The sequence below is a fragment of the Palaemon carinicauda genome, chromosome 17 (genome assembly GCF_036898095.1).
Source record: "Palaemon carinicauda isolate YSFRI2023 chromosome 17, ASM3689809v2, whole genome shotgun sequence".
Classification (NCBI taxonomy): Eukaryota; Metazoa; Arthropoda; class Malacostraca; order Decapoda; family Palaemonidae; genus Palaemon; species Palaemon carinicauda.
This window is the reverse complement of record NC_090741.1, coordinates 36,517,571-36,538,373: the sequence shown is the minus strand read 5'-3', so window position 1 is coordinate 36,538,373 and position 20,803 is coordinate 36,517,571. Positions and strand designations below refer to the sequence as shown.

The following is a 20,803-nucleotide window of genomic DNA, read 5'->3' as shown; positions in this document are numbered from 1 at the left end:
GCAAGCCCCCTCTAGCAACGACTTCCATCGACCTCTCTCCCAGGTACAGAGAGGAGGACAAGAGACTAGCTTTGAAGCAAGAGGTGTCTCTCTTACTAGAAAAGGGAGCGGTAGTCAAAGTCCGGGACCATCAATCCCCGGGCTTCTACAACCGTCTCTTCTTAGTGGTAAAGAAGACAGGAGGGTGGAGACCGGTGCTAGACGTCAGTGCTCTGAATGTCTTTGTCACCAAGCAGACGTTCGCCATGGAGACGACAAAGTCTGTTCTAGCAGCGGTCAGGAAGGAAGACTGGATGGTCTCTTTAGACCTCAAGGACGCTTACTTTCACGTCCCCATCCACCCAGATTCCCAACCTTTTCTAAGGTTCGTTTACGGGAAGGTTGTCTACCAATTTCAAGCCCTGTGCTTTGGCCTAAGCACGGCGCCTCTTGTCTTTACGAAACTGATGAGGAATATTGCCAAATTCCTGCATTTAGCAGACATCAGAGCCTCCCTCTATTTGGACGACTGGCTTTTAAGAGCTTCATCCAGTCGTCGCTGTCTGGAGAATCTAAAGTGGACTCTAGATCTGACCGAGGAATTGGGTCTCCTGGTCAATATGGAAATGTCCCAACTGGTCCCATCCCAAACTATAGTGTACCTAGGGATGGAGATTCACAGTCAAGCTTTTCGGGCTTTTCCGTCGGCCCCCAGAATAAGTCAAGCCCAAGGATGCATCCAGAACATGCTAATGAAGGACCGATGTTCAGTCAGACAGTGGATGAGTCTGATAGGGACGCTTTCATCACTGGACCAGTTCATTGCGTTAGGGAGACTGCACCTCCGTCCCCTTCAATTTCACCTGGCTGTTCACTGGAGAAAGGACAAGACGTAAGAAGCGGTCTCGATCCCTATTTCCGAGAAGATGAAGTCATCACTGACCTGGTGGAAGGACAACATCAACCTCAGAGAGGGTCTGCCCCTGACTGTTCAGACCCCCAACCACGTTCTCTTCTCGGACGCATCGGACACGGGCTGGGGTGCGACATTAGACGGTCGGGAATGCTCGGGCACCTGGAACTCGGAGCAAAGAGCGTTACATATCAACTGCAAGGAGCTACTGGCAGTTCATCTGGCCTTGAAAAGCTTCAAGTCCCTCCTTCTAGGCAAGGTGGTGGAGGTGAACTCCGACAACACCACGGCCTTGGCGTACATCTCCAAGCAAGGAGGGACCCATTCTATGAAGTTGTACGAGATCGCAAGGGACCTCCTCACCTGGTCAAGAGATCTAAACCTGTCTCTAGTAACGAGGTTCATTCAAGGCAACATGAATGTCATGGCGGACCGCCTCAGTCGGAAGGGTCAAATCATCCCAACAGAATGGACCCTTCACAAGAATGTATGCAAGAGACTTTGGGCCACATGGGGCCAACCTACCATAGATCTCTTTGCAACCTCAATGACCAAGAGGCTCCCAAATTATTGCTCGCCAATCCCGGACCCAGCAGCAGTTCATATAGATGCCTTTCTACTGGATTGGTCCCATCTAGACCTTTATGCATTCCCCCCGTTCAAGATTGTCAACAAGGTACTGCAGAAGTTCGCCTCTCACGAAGGGACAAGGTTGACGTTGGTTGCTCCCCTCTGGCCCGCGAGAGAATGGTTCACCGAGGTACTGCAATGGCTAGTGGACGTTCCCAGAACTCTTCCGCTAAGAGTGGACCTTCTACGTCAGCCACACGTAAAGAAGGTACACCCAAGCCTCCACGCTCTTCGTCTGACTGCCTTCAGACTATCGAAAGACTCTCGAGAGCTAGAGGCTTTTCGAAGGAGGCAGCCAGGGCGATTGCTAGAGCAAGGTGGACATCCACTCTTAGAGTCTACCAGTCGAAGTGGGAAGTCTTCCGAAGCTGGTGCAAGTCGGTATCAGTATCCTCAACCAGTACCTCTGTAACTCAAATAGCTGACTTCCTTTTATATCTGAGGAAGGAAAGATCTCTTTCAGCTCCCACGATCAAGGGTTACAGAAGCATGTTGGCAGCAGTCTTCCGTCACAGAGGCTTAGATCTTTCCAACAACAAAGATCTACAGGACCTCCTTAAGTCTTTTGAGACCTCGAAGGAGCGTCGTTTGGCCACACCAGGTTGGAATTTAGACGTGGTACTAAGATTCCTTATGTCAGAAAGGTTCGAGCCGCTACAATCAGCCTCCTTTAAAGATCTCACTTTAAAGACTTTTCCTCGTCTGCTTAGCTACAGCTAAAAGAGTCAGTGAGATACACGCCTTCAGCAGGAACATCGGATTTTCATCTGAAACGGCTACATGTTCTTTGCAGCTTGGTTTTCTAGCCAAAAACGAACTACCTTCTCGTCCTTGGCCGAAATCGTTCGATATTCCAAGCCTTTCTAATTTGGTTGGAAATGAACTAGAAAGAGTCTTGTGCCCTGTTAGAGCTCTTAAGTTCTATTTAAAACGAACTAAACCTTTACGAGGACAGTCAGAAGCTTTATGGTGTGCTATTAAGAAACCTTCTTTACCTATGTCGAAGAATGCAGTTTCCTATTATATTAGACTGTTGATACGAGAAGCTCATTCCCATCTGAATGAGGAAGACCATGCTTTGCTGAAGGTAAGTACACATGAAGTTAGAGCTGTCGCAACTTCAGTGGCCTTCAAACAAAACAGATCTCTGCAGAGTATAATGGACGCAACCTATTGGAGAAGCAAGTCAGTGTTCGCGTCTTTTTATCTTACAGATGTCCAGTCTCTTTACGAGAACTGCTACACCCTGGGACCATTCGTAGCAGCGAGTGCAGTAGTGGGTGAGGGCTCAACCACTACATTCCCCTAATTCCATAACCTTTTTTAATCTTTCTCTTGAAATGTTTTTTATTGTTGTTTTTGGGTTGTCCGGAAGGCTAAGAAGCCTTTCGCATCCTGGTTGATTTGGCGGGTGGTCAAATTCTTTTCTTGAGAAGCGCCTAGATTAGAGGTTTTGATGAGGTCCTTTAGTATGGGTTGCAACCCTTGATACTTCAGCTCCTAGGAGTCGCACAGCATCCTATGAGGATCGCGAGGCTCAGTAAGGAAGACGTACTTAAAAAGGCAGAGTAATTGTTCAAGTTGACTTCCTTACCAGGTACTTATTTATTTTATGTTTGTTATTTTGAATAACTGCTAAAATGAAATACAAAATACTTAGCTCTTAATAATGTAAACATGTAATGCTGGTCTCTATCCACCCCCCTGGGTGTGAATCAGCTTATATGATCACCGGCTAAGTTTAATATTGAAAAATGTTATTTTTATTAATAAAATAAATTTTTGAATATACTTACCCGGTGATCATATATTAAAGGACCCTCCCTTCCTCCCCAATAGAGACCCAGTGGACCGAGGAGAAAATTGGTTCTGTGTTTACATGGAGTACTTGAGTACCTGCTCGACAGATGGCGCTGTTGATGTACACCCCCACCTGTATAGCGATCGCTGGCGTATTTTGTCCTTAGGTTTTTCTGTCGGGCAGCAGAGCTGACAGCTTATATGATCACCGGGTAAGTATATTCAAAAATTTATTTTATTAATAAAAATAACATATTATGTGATTCAGTCAGTGATAGTGAACATCGTTCAAGAGAGAGAACTCCCGATATTTTACCTGAAATGCTCATGAAGGGAGATTCTCCTTTCATGCTGTAACCACCACCACCTCCTCCTCCTCCTCCTCCTCCTCCTCCTCCTCCTCCTCCTCCTCCTCCTCCTCCTCCTCCTCCTCCTCCTCTCACACCAGCCATGACATGACTCCTCAAACTTAAAGTGTAGTTAATTTGGCAATATTTCTTTATCAATATAGAATGATTGATTTGTGTTCATTTTTGATGTTAGCTGTTATAATGTGTTTTCTAAATTCCATTTCAAACCTTTAGAAATGAGTGCACAGTATATGTACATTTATGGACTTGTAGAAATCATCGAATGTATTTATTTTTTTTCAATATTAAACTTACCCGATAATCATGTAGCTGTCAACTCCGTTGCCCGACAGAATTCTATGGAGGGATACGCCAGCTATCACAATACTAGAAGGGGGTGTACTTACCAGCGCCACCTGTGGCCAGGTACTATAGTACTTCTTGTTGACACCTCCTCAATTTTTCCTCTGTCGTGCTTCCGGCAAGACGTTCTGGGATACGCTTATGATCTTCGAGTATTTTCACGGCTATTTGGTGAAGTATTCTCTCAGATTTCGGCTGTCGCTTTACTGGAAACCTTATTATATTAGCTTAGATAGCTTTTATATAGTCCTGATTAACGGTTAACGATCTTTTGCTTGATTTTGGAACCCCACTTGGCTAACTCTTTGGATTCAAGATGTCTGACATTTCGCAAGCCCCCACCCATAGGCGATGTAGGTCTTGTAATAGGCGTATTCCGAAGGCCTCGGTAGATCCTCACACCGCTTGTTCTGACTGTAGGGATAGGCCCTGTCAGTTAGAAAATCGATGTGAGGAATGCGCCGGACTTTCGGAACTTGATTTTGTCCGTCTTTTGAAATATTCAACTAAGTTAGAGAGAGGTAGAGTTAGGAGGAGTTCTTCTCACTCTTCACTTTTTTCCTCACCTCATGATCCCCTACCTTTTCCTACCCCTGTAGTGGCTACCCCCGAACCTACTATTTGCCCTCAGCCTGATATGTCTGTTGTTTTGCGTGCTATTCAGGCCTTAGGCGATAAAGTAGAGTCAGTGGTAAGTGATCATAAGTCTCTTATGGCCGAAGTCAAGGAACTTAAGGTCAAGAGTGCAGTGGGTGGAATTAGTGCCAGTGCTGTGACGAGTGCTAGTGTCAGTGCAGTGCCAAGTGCTAGTGTCAGTGTCAGTGTGGTGCGTGAGGATACTTCTGTGCGTGCCAGTCGTCCTCCCAGTCCGGGACCTCTTGCAAGCTCCCAAGCCCAGGGGAGAAGCAATGTCGAAGGGCAAAAGGGTTCGGCAGGCCTTGATCGGCGCACAGAAGTATCCTCGGTGGTTGCGGGCGTGTCTTCCAGAGACCGTCACTCCCACCTGCAGACGATTGAGCCCGTCTTTTTCTCGTCCGCTGATCAATTGTCAGGGAAGAAACGCTGGACTCAGGTCTCTAGACCACTCAAACGCAGAGTCCAGTCCGCGAGTGCTCAGCCGGGCTGCAGTCATTGGCTCAGCTCTGACTCGCCGCAGTCATCAGTCGACTGCACTCCGCCCAAGAGGAGTAAGGTTCTGCCGCAACAGATCTCTGCTGTTAAGGCTTTGCCTCAGCATACTGTAGTTTCTGCCGACCCCAAGTTGACTCTACTACAGTCCATGCAGGCACAGCTTTCGGACTTGATGCGTGAGTGTCGGGCTGAGAAGGTTGCGCCTCCGCCTCCGCCTGCACTCGCTCCGCCTGCGCTCGCTCCGCCTGACCGCAGTACCGCCTGCCAGGCGTACGATGTTGAGCCACGTTCTGAGTTTACTGTTCCCAGTGGTGTACTGCCTCCGCCTTCATTAAGGCAACCTCAGCAATGGGATCAGGAAGCTTATACCTCTCTTCCTCCGCTTCCACTTGCTGCTCCACCAGTGATGCATCACTCGGTTGAGGTACAACAACCTCTCCCATCCATGAGTCAGTCTCCTCAGCTCTCGCTGCAGCGAGCTCAACCCTCCGCAAGGCAAGCACCACAACACCTTAGCCTTGCGCCTCAGGAGCCTCAACTTGCGAGACATTTACTACGTTCTGCGCAGCCTCTACCTCATCGCTCTCCGCTCACACCGCAGGAACAGGAACTTGCTACTCCGCTTCCGCCAACTACTCAGCAAGCGCAACCCTTGAGTTCAGCCACTCAGGCCAGGAGTCAGCCTCCTCCACCCATGCGCCTACCTTCTGCTGCGTCTTTTGTTCAGCCTTTGCAGTCTGAGCCTCAGGTGTTCCCTCAACAGATTCTTGAAGAGGAAACCACTAATATTGTTGTTCCAGCTTGTTCTGACTCTGCTGTTCAGCACACCTTTCCAATCTCTTCGCTACACTCTGGTGATGAGGCGTCTGATGATGAGGCGGCACACCTGGATCCCTCATCAGACGTGGATGAATCCAAGTCTTCTCCGCCTTCCATTGACTTTCGTAAGGTCTTGGCTCTGTTTAGGGAGGTATACCCAGACCACTTTGTCTCTGCTACTCCCCGCTCTCCACCATCTGAGTTTTCGCTGGGCATGCAGCCAGCTAAGTCTACCTATACTAAGCTAGTCCTAGCAAGGTCCTCTAAGAGAGCGTTAAGGATCTTAGGGGAGTGGTTGCAGACTAAGCAACACCTTGGCAAGACTTCGTTTATGTTTCCTCCGACTAAGCTCACTTCTAAAGCGGGCGTTTGGTATGCCACAGGAGAGGAACCAGGCTTGGGAGTACCTGCCTCTGCCCAGGCTGACTTCTCAAGTCTGGTAGACTCGCCTCGTAGAACTACAATGAGGCGCTCTAAGGTTTGCTGGACCTTCTCAGACCTTGATCACTTCCTCAAGGGTGTTTTTAGAGCATTCGAAATGTTCAACTTCCTAGACTGGTGCCTGGGGGCCCTCAGCAAGAAGACCTCCCCTGCGGACAAGGATTCTGCCATGCTATTAATGTCCTGCATGGATAAGGCCATTAGAGATGGATCTGGCGAGCTTGCGTCGATGTTTGTATCAGGGGTTCTTAAGAAAAGGGAACAGCTGTGTACCTTCCTTTCCTCCAGCATTACACCTTGTCAAAGGTCGCAACTCCTTTTCTCTCCGCTCTCGAGGTTCCTCTTCCCCGAAGAGCTGGTTAAGGACTTGTCTGCTGCCCTGATACAAAAGGACACACATGATCTTGTAGCCTCATCGGCTCGTAAGACTAAGGTTGCTACCTCAGTCCCCAGGACTTATCGCACCCCAGTGGCTGATACTCCTGCTACGAGGTTCATACCGCCCTTTTGTGGTAGAGCCCCCAGCCGAGGAAGCTCCCGTCCAGACTCTTCCAGGAGCAAGTCTAGGAAAGGTTCCAAGGCCTCTAAAGGAAAACACTGACTCTCCGCATCTCCAGACAGCAGTAGGAGCCAGACTCAAGAGCTTCTGGCAAGCCTGGGAAAAGAGAGGTGCAGACGCCCAGTCTGTCAGTTGGCTGAGGGAGGGTTACAGGATTCCATTCTGCCTCAAACCCCCTCTGACCACATCTCCCATCAACCTCTCTCCCAACTACAAAGAAGAGGACAAGAGGCTAGCGTTGCACCAGGAGGTGTCGCTACTTGTGCAGAAGAAGGCAGTGGTTATAGTCCGGGACCATCAATCCCCGGGCTTCTACAACCGTCTCTTTCTGGTGGCCAAGAAGACAGGAGGTTGGAGACCGGTGCTGGACGTCAGCGCGCTCAATGCGTATGTCACCAAGCAGACGTTCACGATGGAGACGACGAAGTCGGTCCTAGCAGCGGTCAGGCAGGAGGACTGGATGGTCTCGTTGGACTTGAAAGATGCCTACTTTCACGTTCCTATTCATCCAGACTCCCAACCTTTCCTGAGATTCGTTTTTGGAAAGGTTGTCTACCAATTCCAAGCCCTGTGTTTTGGCCTAAGCACAGCTCCTATGGTGTTCACGCATCTGATGAGGAATATAGCAAAATTCCTCCACTTATCGGACATCAGAGCCTCCCTCTACTTAGACGACTGGCTGTTGAGAGCCTCCACGAGTCGTCGCTGTCTGGAGAGTCTCAACTGGACTTTGGACTTAATCAGAGAACTGGGTCTGTTAGTCAACATAGAAAAGTCTCAGCTCATTCCCTCCCAATCCATTGTGTACCTGGGAATGGAGATTCGGAGTCAGGATTTTCGGGCTTTTCCATCGGCCCCCAGGATAAGCCAAGCCCTAGAGTGCATCATGAGCATGCTGAAGAGGAGCAGTTGCTCGGTGAGACAGTGGATGAGTCTCACAGGGACCCTTTCATCACTGGCCCTGTTCGTCGAGCTAGGGAGACTCCACCTCCGCCCTCTTCAATTCCATCTTGCAGCTCATTGGGACAAGGGTTTGACTCTCGAAGCAGTCTCTATCCCAGTCACCAAAGAAATGAAGACCACTCTCTTGTGGTGGAAGAACAATCTCCTTCTCAGGGAGGGCCTATCGTTGGCTATTCAGACCCCCAATCTTCATCTCTTCTCAGATGCATCGGACTCGGGCTGGGGTGCAACCTTGAACGGACGGGAATGCTCGGGAACGTGGAACGAGGAACAGGGAACGCTCCACATCAACTGCAAGGAGCTACTAGCAGTTCATTTAGCCCTGCTGAACTTCAAGTCCCTCCTGCTAGGCAAAGTGGTGGAGGTGAACTCAGACAACACCACAGCCTTGGCTTACATCTCCAAGCAAGGAGGGACCCATTCGAGGAGCCTATACGAGATCGCAAGGGACCTCCTCATTTGGTCAAGAAGTCAAAACCTCACTTTGGTCACGAGGTTCATTCAGGGCAACATGAACGTCTCAGCAGATCGCCTAAGCAGAAGGAATCAGGTCATTCCCACGGAATGGACCCTCCACAAGAGTGTGTGCAACAGACTTTGGACCTTGTGGGGTCAACCTACCATAGATCTGTTTGCCACCTCCATGACCAAGAGACTTCCGCTGTACTGTTCCCCAGTTCCAGACCCTGCAGCAGTTCATGTGGATGCTTTTCTACTGAACTGGTCCCATCTCGACCTTTACGCATTCCCACCGTTCAAGATAATAAACAAAGTTCTGCAGAAATTCATCTCGCACGAAGGGACACGGCTGACGCTGGTTGCTCCCCTTTGGCCTGCAAGAGAATGGTTCACAGAGGTACTTCAATGGCTAGTCGACATCCCCAGGACTCTACCTCTAAGAGTGGACCTTCTACGTCAACCTCACGTAGACAGGTTGCACCCAAACCTCCACGCTCTTCGGCTGACTGCCTTCAGACTGTCGAAAGATTCGCTAGAGCTAGAGGCTTTTCGAAGGAGGCAGCCAGTGCGATTGCCAGAGCAAGAAGGGTTTCCACTCGTAGAGTCTACCAATCTAAGTGGGAAGTCTTCCGGAGCTGGTGTAGAGCCAATTCAGTATCCTCTACCAATACCTCTGTGACCCAAATAGCTGACTTCCTTTTACATCTTAGGAATGAGAGATCCCTTTCAGCCCCTACGATTAAAGGGTATAGGAGTATGTTGGCTTCAGTTCTCCGCCACAGAGGTTTGGACCTTTCTTCCAACAAGGACCTTCAAGACATCCTTAAGTCTTTTGAGACGTCTAAAGAGCGTCGTCTATCTACTCCAGGCTGGAACCTAGACGTAGTCTTAAGGTTCCTTATGTCACCTAGGTTCGAACCTCTCCAGTCAGCTTCCTTCAAGGACCTTACCCTCAAGACTCTTTTTCTCGTCTGCCTTGCAACAGCTAAGAGAGTCAGTGAGGTTCATGCCTTCAGCAAGAACATTGGTTTCACGACCGAATCTGCAACATGTTCTTTTCAGCTCGGATTCCTAGCAAAGAACGAACTTCCTTCACGTCCTTGGCCTAGATCGTTTGAAATTCCTAGCCTCTCCAACATGGTAGGTAACGAACTAGAGAGAGTTCTTTGCCCTGTCAGAGCTCTCAAGTATTATCTTAATAGGTCTAAACCTATTTGAGGACAGTCAGAAGCCTTATGGTGTGCCATCAAGAAACCTTCGAGGCCCATGTCCAAGAACGGGGTTTCGTATTATATAAGGCTTCTGATTAGAGAAGCCCATTCTCACTTAAAGGAGGAAGACCTTGCATTGCTGAAGGTAAGGACCCACGAAGTAAGAGCCGTAGCTACTTCGATGGCCTTTAATAAAAACCGTTCTCTGCAGAGCATAATGGATGCAACCTATTGGAGGAGCAAGTCAGTGTTTGCATCATTTTATCTTAAAGATGTCCAGTCTCTTTACGAGAACTGCTACACCCTGGGACCATTCGTAGCAGCGAGTGCAGTAGTAGGTGAGGGCTCAGCCACTACATTCCCTTAATCCCATAACCTTTTTTAACCTTTCTCTTGAATGCTTTTATTGTTGTTTTTATGGTTGTTACGGTAGGCTAAGAAGCCTTCCGCATCCTTTTGATTTGGCGGGTGGTCAATTCATTCTTGAGAAGCGCCTGGGTTAGAGGTTGTGTAGAGGTCCTTTAGTAGGGGTTGCAGCCCTATATACTTTAGCACCTTTGAGTTGATTCAGCCTCCAAGAGGAACGCTGCGCTCAGTAAGGAAGACGAACTTAAAAAAGAGGCAGAGTAACGGTTCAATTCGACTTCCTTACCAGGTACTTATTATTTCATTGTTATTTGAGATAACTGTTATATGAAATATGGGATACTTAGCTATCCTTTAATCTTGTACACTGGTTTTCACCCACCCCCCTGGGTGTGAATCAGCTACATGATTATCGGGTAAGTTTAATATTGAAAAATGTTATTTTTATTAGTAAAATAAATTTTTGAATATACTTACCCGATAATCATGATTTAATCGACCCTCCCTTCCTCCCCATAGAGAACCAGTGGACCGAGGAAAAATTGAGGAGGTGTCAACAAGAAGTACTATAGTACCTGGCCACAGGTGGCGCTGGTAAGTACACCCCCTTCTAGTATTGTGATAGCTGGCGTATCCCTCCATAGAATTCTGTCGGGCAACGGAGTTGACAGCTACATGATTATCGGGTAAGTATATTCAAAAATTTATTTTACTAATAAAAATAACATATTTCTTATGGGAGAATTGTTTTTGTATATGAGCATTTTAAGTTACATGCTCTCTCCCAGAACAATTCAAACTTGTAAGCTGAGGTATTACAGTACTGTATTACAGTATAGTATATAATTTTATCAAGTATTTTCATAAACTAATGAACCATTGTTAACTTTAACAGAGAGTTTGATCATTTGATTTTGTGGCTTTTCTTATTTTCAGAATGTATCATTTATATCAAAATAAATGGGGACAGCTTGTGCTCTATGCCATATTCGGCATTCACCTTCTTCTAGCACTCTTTGAGAAGCCAGCTGTTCAAGGTTTAGAAGTCTCTCTCTGGGTAAGGTTCAATTTGCATTTGTCTACCAGATATTTTGATGTGGTTCAGACTTGTGCCTCTTAGAAAGGACGGAAACTTGTTGCTGCCCTTCCTGAGTTGCCTCAAGTATAATGATATGTACTGTAGTGTTCAGTAAACAAGCCTCTTGTATCCCTGCCTTAATTTATCCTAATTATGTTATATTACTAAGTACCTGCATGCAGTAAAATTTATATGTATAAATCCAACCTCCCATATTACTGTAGTGAGATTTTGAGCACACATCAAAAATGCTTCAGAAATATTTCAAGTATAGTATTGTATTGTTTGATGTAGATTTTCCCCCCCTTTTTTTTTTACAATGCTGGTCTTGGCACAATCCATTGCAGATTACAATGGCCATCGAAATTGCCATTCTTTGCCTGTATCTCTTTCGACTCGCTCACATCAGCATCTTCACACCTCTCACAAGATTTTGGTCAGACACAAAGCATATCATTATTTTCGTCTTAGTCGCAGTAAGTGATACTTCAGTATGTAATGTAATTTTAAAGCTTCTTTGAATTCTGAAACCATGTCAGTTCATAAGATTATCTTCTCAAGCTATATGAGTGAGAACATTTGATTTTAGCTAAGTTGAAGTTATTTCTTTTTTTCTAAGTGGGATTTTAGTTAGTGGGGTGAATTATCCTGAAGCTGCTGGGTCATATTTTACCCTTTAGTCAATTAATATTACTAAATAGTCTAACCAGACCAGTATTGAGTGTTATCTTGGTGGAATTATTTTATAGGTATTTACTATGACTCATATTGTACAAAGCTTTTATTCATGGTATTAATCAGGCTTTAGTTAATTGCAGTTTATCCTAATTAAAAAAAAAAAACAGTATCTAACAACTGATTTTATCTTTGAACTTCACATTTTTTTTTTTTTGACAGCTATCTTAGTCCAAAGAGTCGTTGCTATTTTTTCATCCACCTGAAGTCTTATACATAAAAGAGATTATTGTGCACAAAAATTTATTTGGTGTACAATTAACTAAATTTGCAGCTTCTCATATTACTTGTAGGTGATTTCTTAGTTATTGAAAACATTCTCTACTGATAATTATGTTTGCTCATTTGTTAGTTATTGATCCAAGTTTTGGAAAAAGGTGCAAATTCCATTATTCCATCATTCTTATGGCTCTGAGGCCTCATTGTAATTTTGCAATGCATTGTTGTGCACCCAACTTTAGATGTATAAGTTTTCAGCCAGATAAAGTCCAGTATTATTTCTTCTTGTTAATGGAACATTGGTACTTGATTGAAAAGTACTTGTCAGTGTTTGCTACTCCATGTTTTATCCACTTTTGTACCCTGATATATATATATATATATATATATATATATATATATATATATATATATATATATATATATATATATATATATATACATACATACATACATACATACATACGTATGTATGTATGTATGTATGTATACACACACAGTAACTTCACTCTCTTATTACAGTACTGAGATATGGCAAAGCTCTCATTTTATAAACAAATTTTCTTTCAGAGATTCCATTGGTCTTTGTTCTTGCTCTTATATAAACCTTTGTCCTTTAATAGGAGCATGAATTCAGCAAACCTGGAAATGGCTGTTTAAACTTTAAATCTGGTTGTAGTTTCTCTCAGGTGGAGGGTAGGCCCCACCCACTCACCAGGTAGAGCATTGAGCAATCCTCAGTTTGAGTTTGCTTGCAGCTCAGTGCAGGGGTATTACTCTGTTACCTCGTACAGTGATCAGAGTATTTTAATCTTTTATTATTTCTCCTAGATTGAATAAAAATGCTGACATGTTTGAGGGATATTGATGGAACAAGTCAAGGATATGCAGTGTTTCCTGATAACTGTAAATGTGAGACTGTTTTCTATGTCACATTCCATTATCCAACATGCTTGTTCAAGTCAGCTGTCATGTCTGTTGCTGTTTTATCTCATATAGCTTTACAACGATGAAGTCAACATAAACCTAAGGAAGTCGGGTTTCCTTAGACATTGCTGGTGGTTCGTTGGAGGAATTCTGATGCTGTGGCCTATTCCCTTCAAGGGCCCTATCCCTTCGAAGGAACGGTAGTCAAACCCTCGAGTTTGGCCAGGTCTTTGGGATCAGATGGAAGGAAGGGCCCAGTGCCTGCTCCTAGAGCACTATCAGCATCACCTGCAATCTCTTCATGGAAAGAGCATATGTATTCACAGCATTTTTGATCCCCTTAATATGGTTTCTTCATGAAGGATGGCAGTAAGAAAAGGGGAGTGGGAGAAAAATACTGATGCCAGTGTTCCTCCTTTCCTCCTGCCAAAAGTAGGGAGATGCCGTTCTCGCCAATAGGAAATCTGGCAGAGACGCAGACCCGAAATGTGGTTAGTGAGTGTCCTGTGTGACGGTTATTTAGAATCCTTTTTGGACTGTCTGCCCCCCCTTATATTACTCAACAAAAGTTCTCATACAATCCTCCAACATTGCCGACTGCCCTGGCCATACGAACAGATATGAAACGGATATTGGAGAAAAACGTGCTCAAAGTCGTTTTAGACGAGTCTCAAGCCTTCTACAGTTGGCTCTTCCTAATGGCTGGAGACTGGTCTTCGACCTTTCTCTCTGATCAAGTTTGCTTCTCAAACTGAGTTCAAGAGGGAAGCAGTACAGTCAGTGCTGTGTTCCATCAGAGGGGGAGACTTCATGTTTTCGATGGACCTGAAGGACGTGTACTTTCAAGAACTGTACTGTAGCTGTGCATCAGTCCTCTCAAAAGTACCTCCACTTCTCCCTCTACAGTATGGTGTACCAGTTCAATAATCTGTGCTTCAGACTATATACTGCTTCCCACATGTTCACTCGGGTGTTCACCTTGGTGGCAGCTTTGGCCCATTCGCAAGGGATACGTCTACTTATCTATCTAGAGTATTGGCTGATCCTGGCTCTGGCTGCCTTAACAAGGCAGTTGCTACAAGATTGAGATCATATTCTCGCATTTTGTCACAATCTGGAGATTGAAAAACTTTCAGAAATAGTTTCATAACCAAGCAGAGGTCGAAGTACTTGGGCATGTTGATGGACATGGCAGCAGCGAGGGTCTGTCCATCAGATGATCTCATCAGCATGCTCAAGATGGTAGCACAACCATTCCTGTCCAAGACAGAAGTACCAGTTTGGCTCTGACAGAGTTTTCTCAGCCACCTTTCCTCGTTGGAAAAGTCATTCCACAGGGACACCTCCACCCAAGATCTCTTCAGTGGTGTTTGAAAGATAATTGGTGAGCCAACAGGGATCCTCTGTTCCTTCCTGTTCCAGTGGGATAGGAGGTTCAAGCTGATCTTACTTGGTAAGTGAATGAGGAAAACCTCACCAGGATAGTCCTATTTTACTCTGCTTCTGGATGTGCAACAGTTCTCAGATGCATCAAAAGAGAGATGGGACCCACACCTGATCGACCTGAGCTTTTCTAACATTTGTGTCATTTCAGTATCTCACCCCTTTTAATACAAGTCCATCTGTTCCTTCCCTATAAGATTATAGAACTACATACTTAATGGTCTGGTTAAACTATTTATTATTATGAAACTTAATGATTATTTTTCAATATTAAACTTACCCGATAATCATGTAGCTGTCAACTCCGTTGCCCGACAGAATTCTACGGGAGGGATACGCCAGCTATCACTATACTAGAAGGGGGTGTACTCACAAGCGCCACCTGTGGCCAGGTACTACAGTACTTGTTGTTGACGCCACCTCACTTTTTCCTCTGTCGTGCTTCCGGCAAGACGTTCTTGGATACGCTTATGATTTTGGAGTATTGTTCACGGTTTGGTGAAGTATTTCTCTAAATTTGCAGCTATTCGCTATACTGGAAACTTCTATATTAGCTTAGTTAGCTTTTGGAATTAATTTGATTTATTATGGTGACGAAGAGAGTATTAACTCTCTTTCGCCTTTAAATGGCCGACCCTTCCCTTAGACGGAAGTGTTGGTGTCTAAGAGAGTATAGACTCTCTTTCTTAATTTTGCTTAACAAAGTTATAGATTTATTTTATATCTCTCCGCCTCTTATAGGCCTCTTCGATTAACTTCCTTTTATTATAAACTTATTAAAATTAATTTTTATATTTGTTTATATTCGACCTTCCTAATAGTAGGCGGTCTTTTCTTGGTACCGAAGTTAATTAACTTTGAGCCCGTCATTTCGGTTTTACCTGTTAACATATTATGCTATTTTAATGTCTTTGAAAGAATTTCTTTGATAGTCTCGTACTGTTTTCAAAGTTGAACTAACGTTTTGTTTTGTCTCTGCAGTTGTTGACGTTCAGAACGTTCAACTTGCGCTCTATCGTTACGATAGAGAAAGAATTTTCACGGTTTCACGTTGCAGTAAGAGTAACCGTGTCTAGCGTTTTGTTCATTCTTTCTTAACTTAATGGTTTTAATCCTAATAAAGGAACTTTTCATTTTGGGAAATATTTCAGTTTTTTCCTTTAACAATAATATGTTTTAACGATATATATGATTGGGCTCTTCTCTCAGGTTCTAAGTCAAGAGAGAGAGAGAGAGAGAGAGATATTGAGACGGAGGGAGAAAGAGGAGGATAAACGTTTCCTTCAAGCGAGTAACGTTGTTATCGTTTTTGCTCTTCTCCCTAGTCTCTTTAGGGGAAGAAGGTAAACGTTTCTAGAGTGATCTAGTGTTTAGTCTCTTTCCAGCCACTGAATTATTTATCTTTCATTAGATTTTTCTGTTACATTGTAATTCTGTTTTCGCAATTACTAACTTTTGAGAAAGGATAGAATTGCGTGTTTCAGGTACAAACCACTTAAAGTTTCGAGTTCAGTGAAATAAGTGCAAACAGAAAATCAAAGTGATAAGTGATTAGCGCAAAGTGTGTCAGTGTTGTGCGTGAGGGTACTTCTGTGCGTGCCAGTCGTCCTCCCAGTCCGGGACCTCTTGCAAGCTCCCAAGCCCAGGGGAGAAGCAATGTCGAAGGGCAGAAGGGTTCAGCAGGCCTTGATCGGCGCACAGAAGTATCCTCGGTGGTTGCGGGCGTGTCTTACCGAGACCGTCACTCCCACCCGCAGACGATTGAGCCCTTATTTTGCTCGTCTGCAGAAAAAATTTAGGGGAGAAAACGCTGGTCTCAGGTCTCAAGACCTCTTAAACGTAAAGTCCAGACCTATGCCAGACGTACGAAGTTAGAGTTCAACAACCCGGATGCAGTCATTGGGTTAGCTCTGACTCCCCGCAGTCATCAGTTGAATGCACTCCGCCTAAGAGGAGTAAGGTTCTGCCGCAACAGATCTGCTGTTAAGGCTTTACCTCAGCAGACCTTAGTGTCTGCCGACCCCAAGTTGACTCTACTGCAGTCCATGCAGTCACAACTTTCGGTCTTGATGCGTGAGTGTCGGGCTGAGAAGGTTGCGCCTCCGCCTGCGCTCGCTCCGCCTGCGCCCGCTCCGCCTGCGCTCGCTCCGCCTGCACTCGCTCCGCCTGACCGCAGTACCGCCTGCCAGGCGTACGATGTTGAGCCTCGTTATGAGTTTACTGATCCCAGTGGTGTGCAGCTCCCTCCGCCTTCCTTAAGGCAACCTCAGCAATGGGAACAGGAGGCTTATACCTCTCTTCCTCCGCTTCCACTTGCTGTTCCACCAGTGAGGCAACACTCGCTTGAGGTACAACAACCTCTCCCATCCATGAGTCAGTCTCCTCAGCTCTCGCTGCAGCGAGCTCAACCCTCCTCAAGGCAAGCACCTCAACACCTTAGCCTTGCGCCTCAGGAGCCTCAACTTGCGAGACTTTTACTGCGTTCTGCGCAGCCACTACCTTTTCGCTCTCAGCTCACACTGCAGGAACCTCAACTCGTTCCTCAGGAACTTGCTACTGCGCATCCGCCAACCACTCAGCAAGCGCAACCCTTGAGTTCAGCAACTCATGCCAGGAGTCAGCCTCCTCCACCCATGAGCCTACCTTCTGCTGATCAGCCTTTGCAGACTGAGCCTCAGGTGTTCCCTCAACAGAGTCTTGAAGAGGAAACCACAACTATTGTTGTTCCAGCTCGTTCTGACTCTGCTGTTCAGCTTACCTTACCTCCATTGTCAAACATTATGATAATGGAGGTTATTTGTATTACTTATAAAAATATATTTGTATTCCTTGCAATATATTTTTAACAATATCGCAAAATATGGCAAAAATATGAATCATGAGTTATGAATGTAAGGTTAATATTATGTTGATATTAAAACCCCATGCAAGCATGCATAAAGCACTCTAGCACTGGTCATGGAATTTCTGAGAAATGTTAAACGCCATGCACACGCTCTGCTTACCTTACAGCATGCTCTACATACAGCATGCTCTGCTTACAGCATGCTCTGCATACAACATGCTCTGCATACAGCATGCTCTGCATTCAGCATGCTCTGCATACAACATGCTCTACATACAGCATGCTCTGCATACAGCATGCTCTGCATACAACATGCTCTGCATACAGCATGCTCTGCATTCAGCATGCTCTGCATACAACATGCTCTGCATACAGCATGCTCTGCATTCAGCATGCTCAGCATACAACATGCTCTACATACAGCATGCTCTGCATACAGCATACTCTGCATACAACATGCTCTGCATACCTTACCGCATGCTTCTCAGTCACACATCTTTGGTTGTTGCCAACTCACTAGACTGTCAAGCAGTTTCATAACGTTGCCTTCTAGTCTGCTGCTTTTGCACCAGTGAAACCCTCACTGAGAGAACTTAGCTTTTCTAGGATATGGTCCCTGTAGATGAGAAAGTTCTTTTCTCCCTCCTTCTGATATTCCCTTGAGGACTCTGTCATTTGGAGGGAGCCTTTAGCTGCGTAGCCTCCTATGGACTTTTATTTAAGCATAACATGCTTCCAGGGAAGGTAATGGTTCCACTGCAGTCGCTAATCCCGTCTGTTACCACACCTGCTCCCATAGACCTTGAGCTGTGTTGCAAGACATGCAGTCCAAGCTTAGTCCTTGTTAGAGGATTTTTTGTTTACGGAGTCAATGTGTCACGGGGAAGACGTTCAACAACCAGCAGAAGTGACTTGTTGTAACGCAGTGCGGCAACCTCAGCAACCCGATAAGGAGTTGTCTGTACGACCCAGACAGTCTAGACAGATTCGGGTTGTCACTGTACTTCCTCGCTTGCCCATGGTTGACAGTTCACAGACTGTGCAGCAGTACCATGATCTTGTGTCCGACTCCGTCAGACGACTGGCTTTTAAGAGCTCCCACAAGTCGTCGCTGTCTGGAGATTTTCAAATGGACTATGGATCTGACCAAGGAACTGGGCCTCCTGGTCAATTTTGAGGAGTCTCAGCTCGTCCCATCCCAGACCATTGTCTCCTTGGGTATGGATCTTCAGAGTCGAGCTTTTCGGGCTTCTCCGTCGGCCCCAAGGATCTTCCAAGCCCTAGAATGCATCCAGAGCATGCTGAGAAGGAACCGATGCTCAGTCAGGTAGTGGATGAGTCTAACAGGGACACTTTCATCGCTGGCCCTGTTCATCGTGTAAGGGAGACTCCACCTCCCCCCCCTTCAGTATCATCTAGCTGCTCACTGGATAAAGGACATGACGCTAGAGACGGTCTCAGTTCCTGTTTCCGAAGAGAGGAGGTCTTCTCTCGCATGGTGTTAGAACAGCTTTCTTCTCAAGGAAGTCTGCCTTTGGCTGTTCAGAAACACGACCGCCGTCTCCTCTCGGACGCATCAGACACGGGCTGGGGTGCGACTTTGGACGGACAAGAATGCTCGGGAACATGGAATCAGGAGCAAAGGACACTTCACATCAATTGCAAGGAGTTGTTGGCGGTTATTCTGGCCTTGATAAACTTCAAGTCCCTCCAGCTTAACAAAGTGGTGGAGTTGGACTCTGACAACACCACAGCCCTGGCTTACATCTTCAAGCAGGGAGGGACTCTTTCGTGGAAGTTGTTCTAGATCGCAAGGGACCTACTCATCTGGTCTAAAGATCGAAAGCTAACTGGTAACGAGGTTCATTCAGGGCGGTGTGAATGTCATGGCAGATCACCTCAGCCGGAAGGGTCAGGTCATCCCCACAGAGTGGACCCTTCTCAAGAATGTTTGCAGCAGACTTTGGGCCCTGTGGGGTCAGCCAACCATAGATCTGTTCGCTACCTCGATAACCTAGAGACTCCTGTTGTATTGTTCTCCGATTCCAGACCCAGCAGCAGTTCACGTGGATGCTTTTCTGCTGGATTGGTTCCATCTCGACCTGTATGCATTCCCGCCGTTCAAGATTGTCAACAGGGTACTTCAGAAGTTCTCCTCTCACAAAGGGACACGGCTGACGTTGGTTGGCTCCGCTCTGGCCCGCGAGAGAATGGTTCTTAGAGGTACTGCAATGGCTGGTCGACATTCCCAGGACTCTTCCTCTAGGAGTGAACCTTCTAAGTCTACCTCACGTAAAGAAGGTACACCCAATCCTCCACGCTCTTCGTCTGACTGCCTTCAGACTTTCGAAGGACTCTCAAGAGCTAGGGGCTTTTCGAAGGAGGCAGCCAGAGCGATTGCCAAAGCAAGGAGAACATCCACTCTCAGAATCTATCAGTCTCAAGGGGAAGTCTTCCGTAGCTGGTACAAGACCAATGCAGTTTCCTCAACCAGTACCACTGTAACCCAGATTGCTGACTTCCTGTTATATCTAAGGAAAGTAAGATCCCTTTCAGCTCCTACGATCAAGGGTTACAGAAGTATGTTGGCAGCGGTTTTCCGCCACAGAGGCTTGGATCTTTCCACCAACAAAGATCTTCAGGACCTCCCTAGGTCTTTTGAGACCTCAAAGGAACGTCGGTTGTCCACTCCAGGCTGGAATCTAGACGTGGTCCTAAGGTTCCTTATGTCATCAAGATTTGAACCTCTCCAATCAGCCTCTTTTTAGGACCTCACATTAAAAACTCTTTTCCTCGTGTGCTTGACAACAGCTAAAAGAGTAAGTGAGATCCACGCCTTCAGCAGGATCATTGTTTTCACATCTGAAACGGCTACATGTTCCTTGCAGCTCGGTTTTTGCTAAACGAGCTTCCTTCACGTCCTTGGCCTAAGTCGTTCGAGATCCCAAGCCTGTCCAACTTGGTGGGGAATGAACTGAAGAGAGTACTTTGCCCAGTTAGAGCTCTTAGGTACTATCTAAAAGGTCTTAACCTTTACAAGGACAATCAGAAGCCTTATAGTGTGCTATCAAGAAACCTTCTTTTCCAAGTTCTAAGAACTCAGTTTCTTACTATTCAGGCTTCTGATTAGAGAAACACATTCTCATCTGAAGGAAGAAGACCTTGCTTTGCTGAAGGTAAGGACACATGAAGTGGGAGCTGTGGCTACTTCAGTGGCCTTCAAACAGAGCCATTCTCTGCAGAGTGTTATGGATGCAACCTATTGGAGAAGCAAGTCAGTGTTCGCATCATTCTATCTCAAAGATGTCCAGTCTCTTTGCGAGTACTGCTACACCCTGGGACCATTCGTAGCAACGAATGCAGTAGTAGGCGAGGGCTCAGCCACTACATTCCCATAATCCCATAACCTTTTAACCTTTCTCTTGAATACTTTTTATGGGTTGTACGGTCGGCTAAGAACCCTTCCACATCCTTGTTGATTTGGCGGGTGGTCAATTCTTTCTTGAGAAGCGCCGAGGTTAAAGGTTGTGATGAGGTCCTTTAGTATGGGTTGCAGCCCTGTATACTTTAGC

General features: G+C 45.8%; 1 protein-coding gene across 4 annotated transcripts in view; it reads left to right on the top strand.

Annotated features, from left to right (window-relative positions):
* Positions 1–20,803, top strand: part of LOC137656672 (two pore calcium channel protein 1-like) — a 157,264-nt gene that overhangs the window by 32,701 nt on the left and 103,760 nt on the right. For all 4 annotated transcript variants that reach the window (XM_068390852.1, XM_068390850.1, XM_068390853.1 and 1 more), the window contains 2 exons: positions 10,921–11,041; positions 11,410–11,538. In XM_068390852.1, the coding sequence (XP_068246953.1) occupies positions 10,921–11,041; positions 11,410–11,538 (250 nt within the window). The remainder of the gene's footprint in view (positions 1–10,920; positions 11,042–11,409; positions 11,539–20,803) is intronic.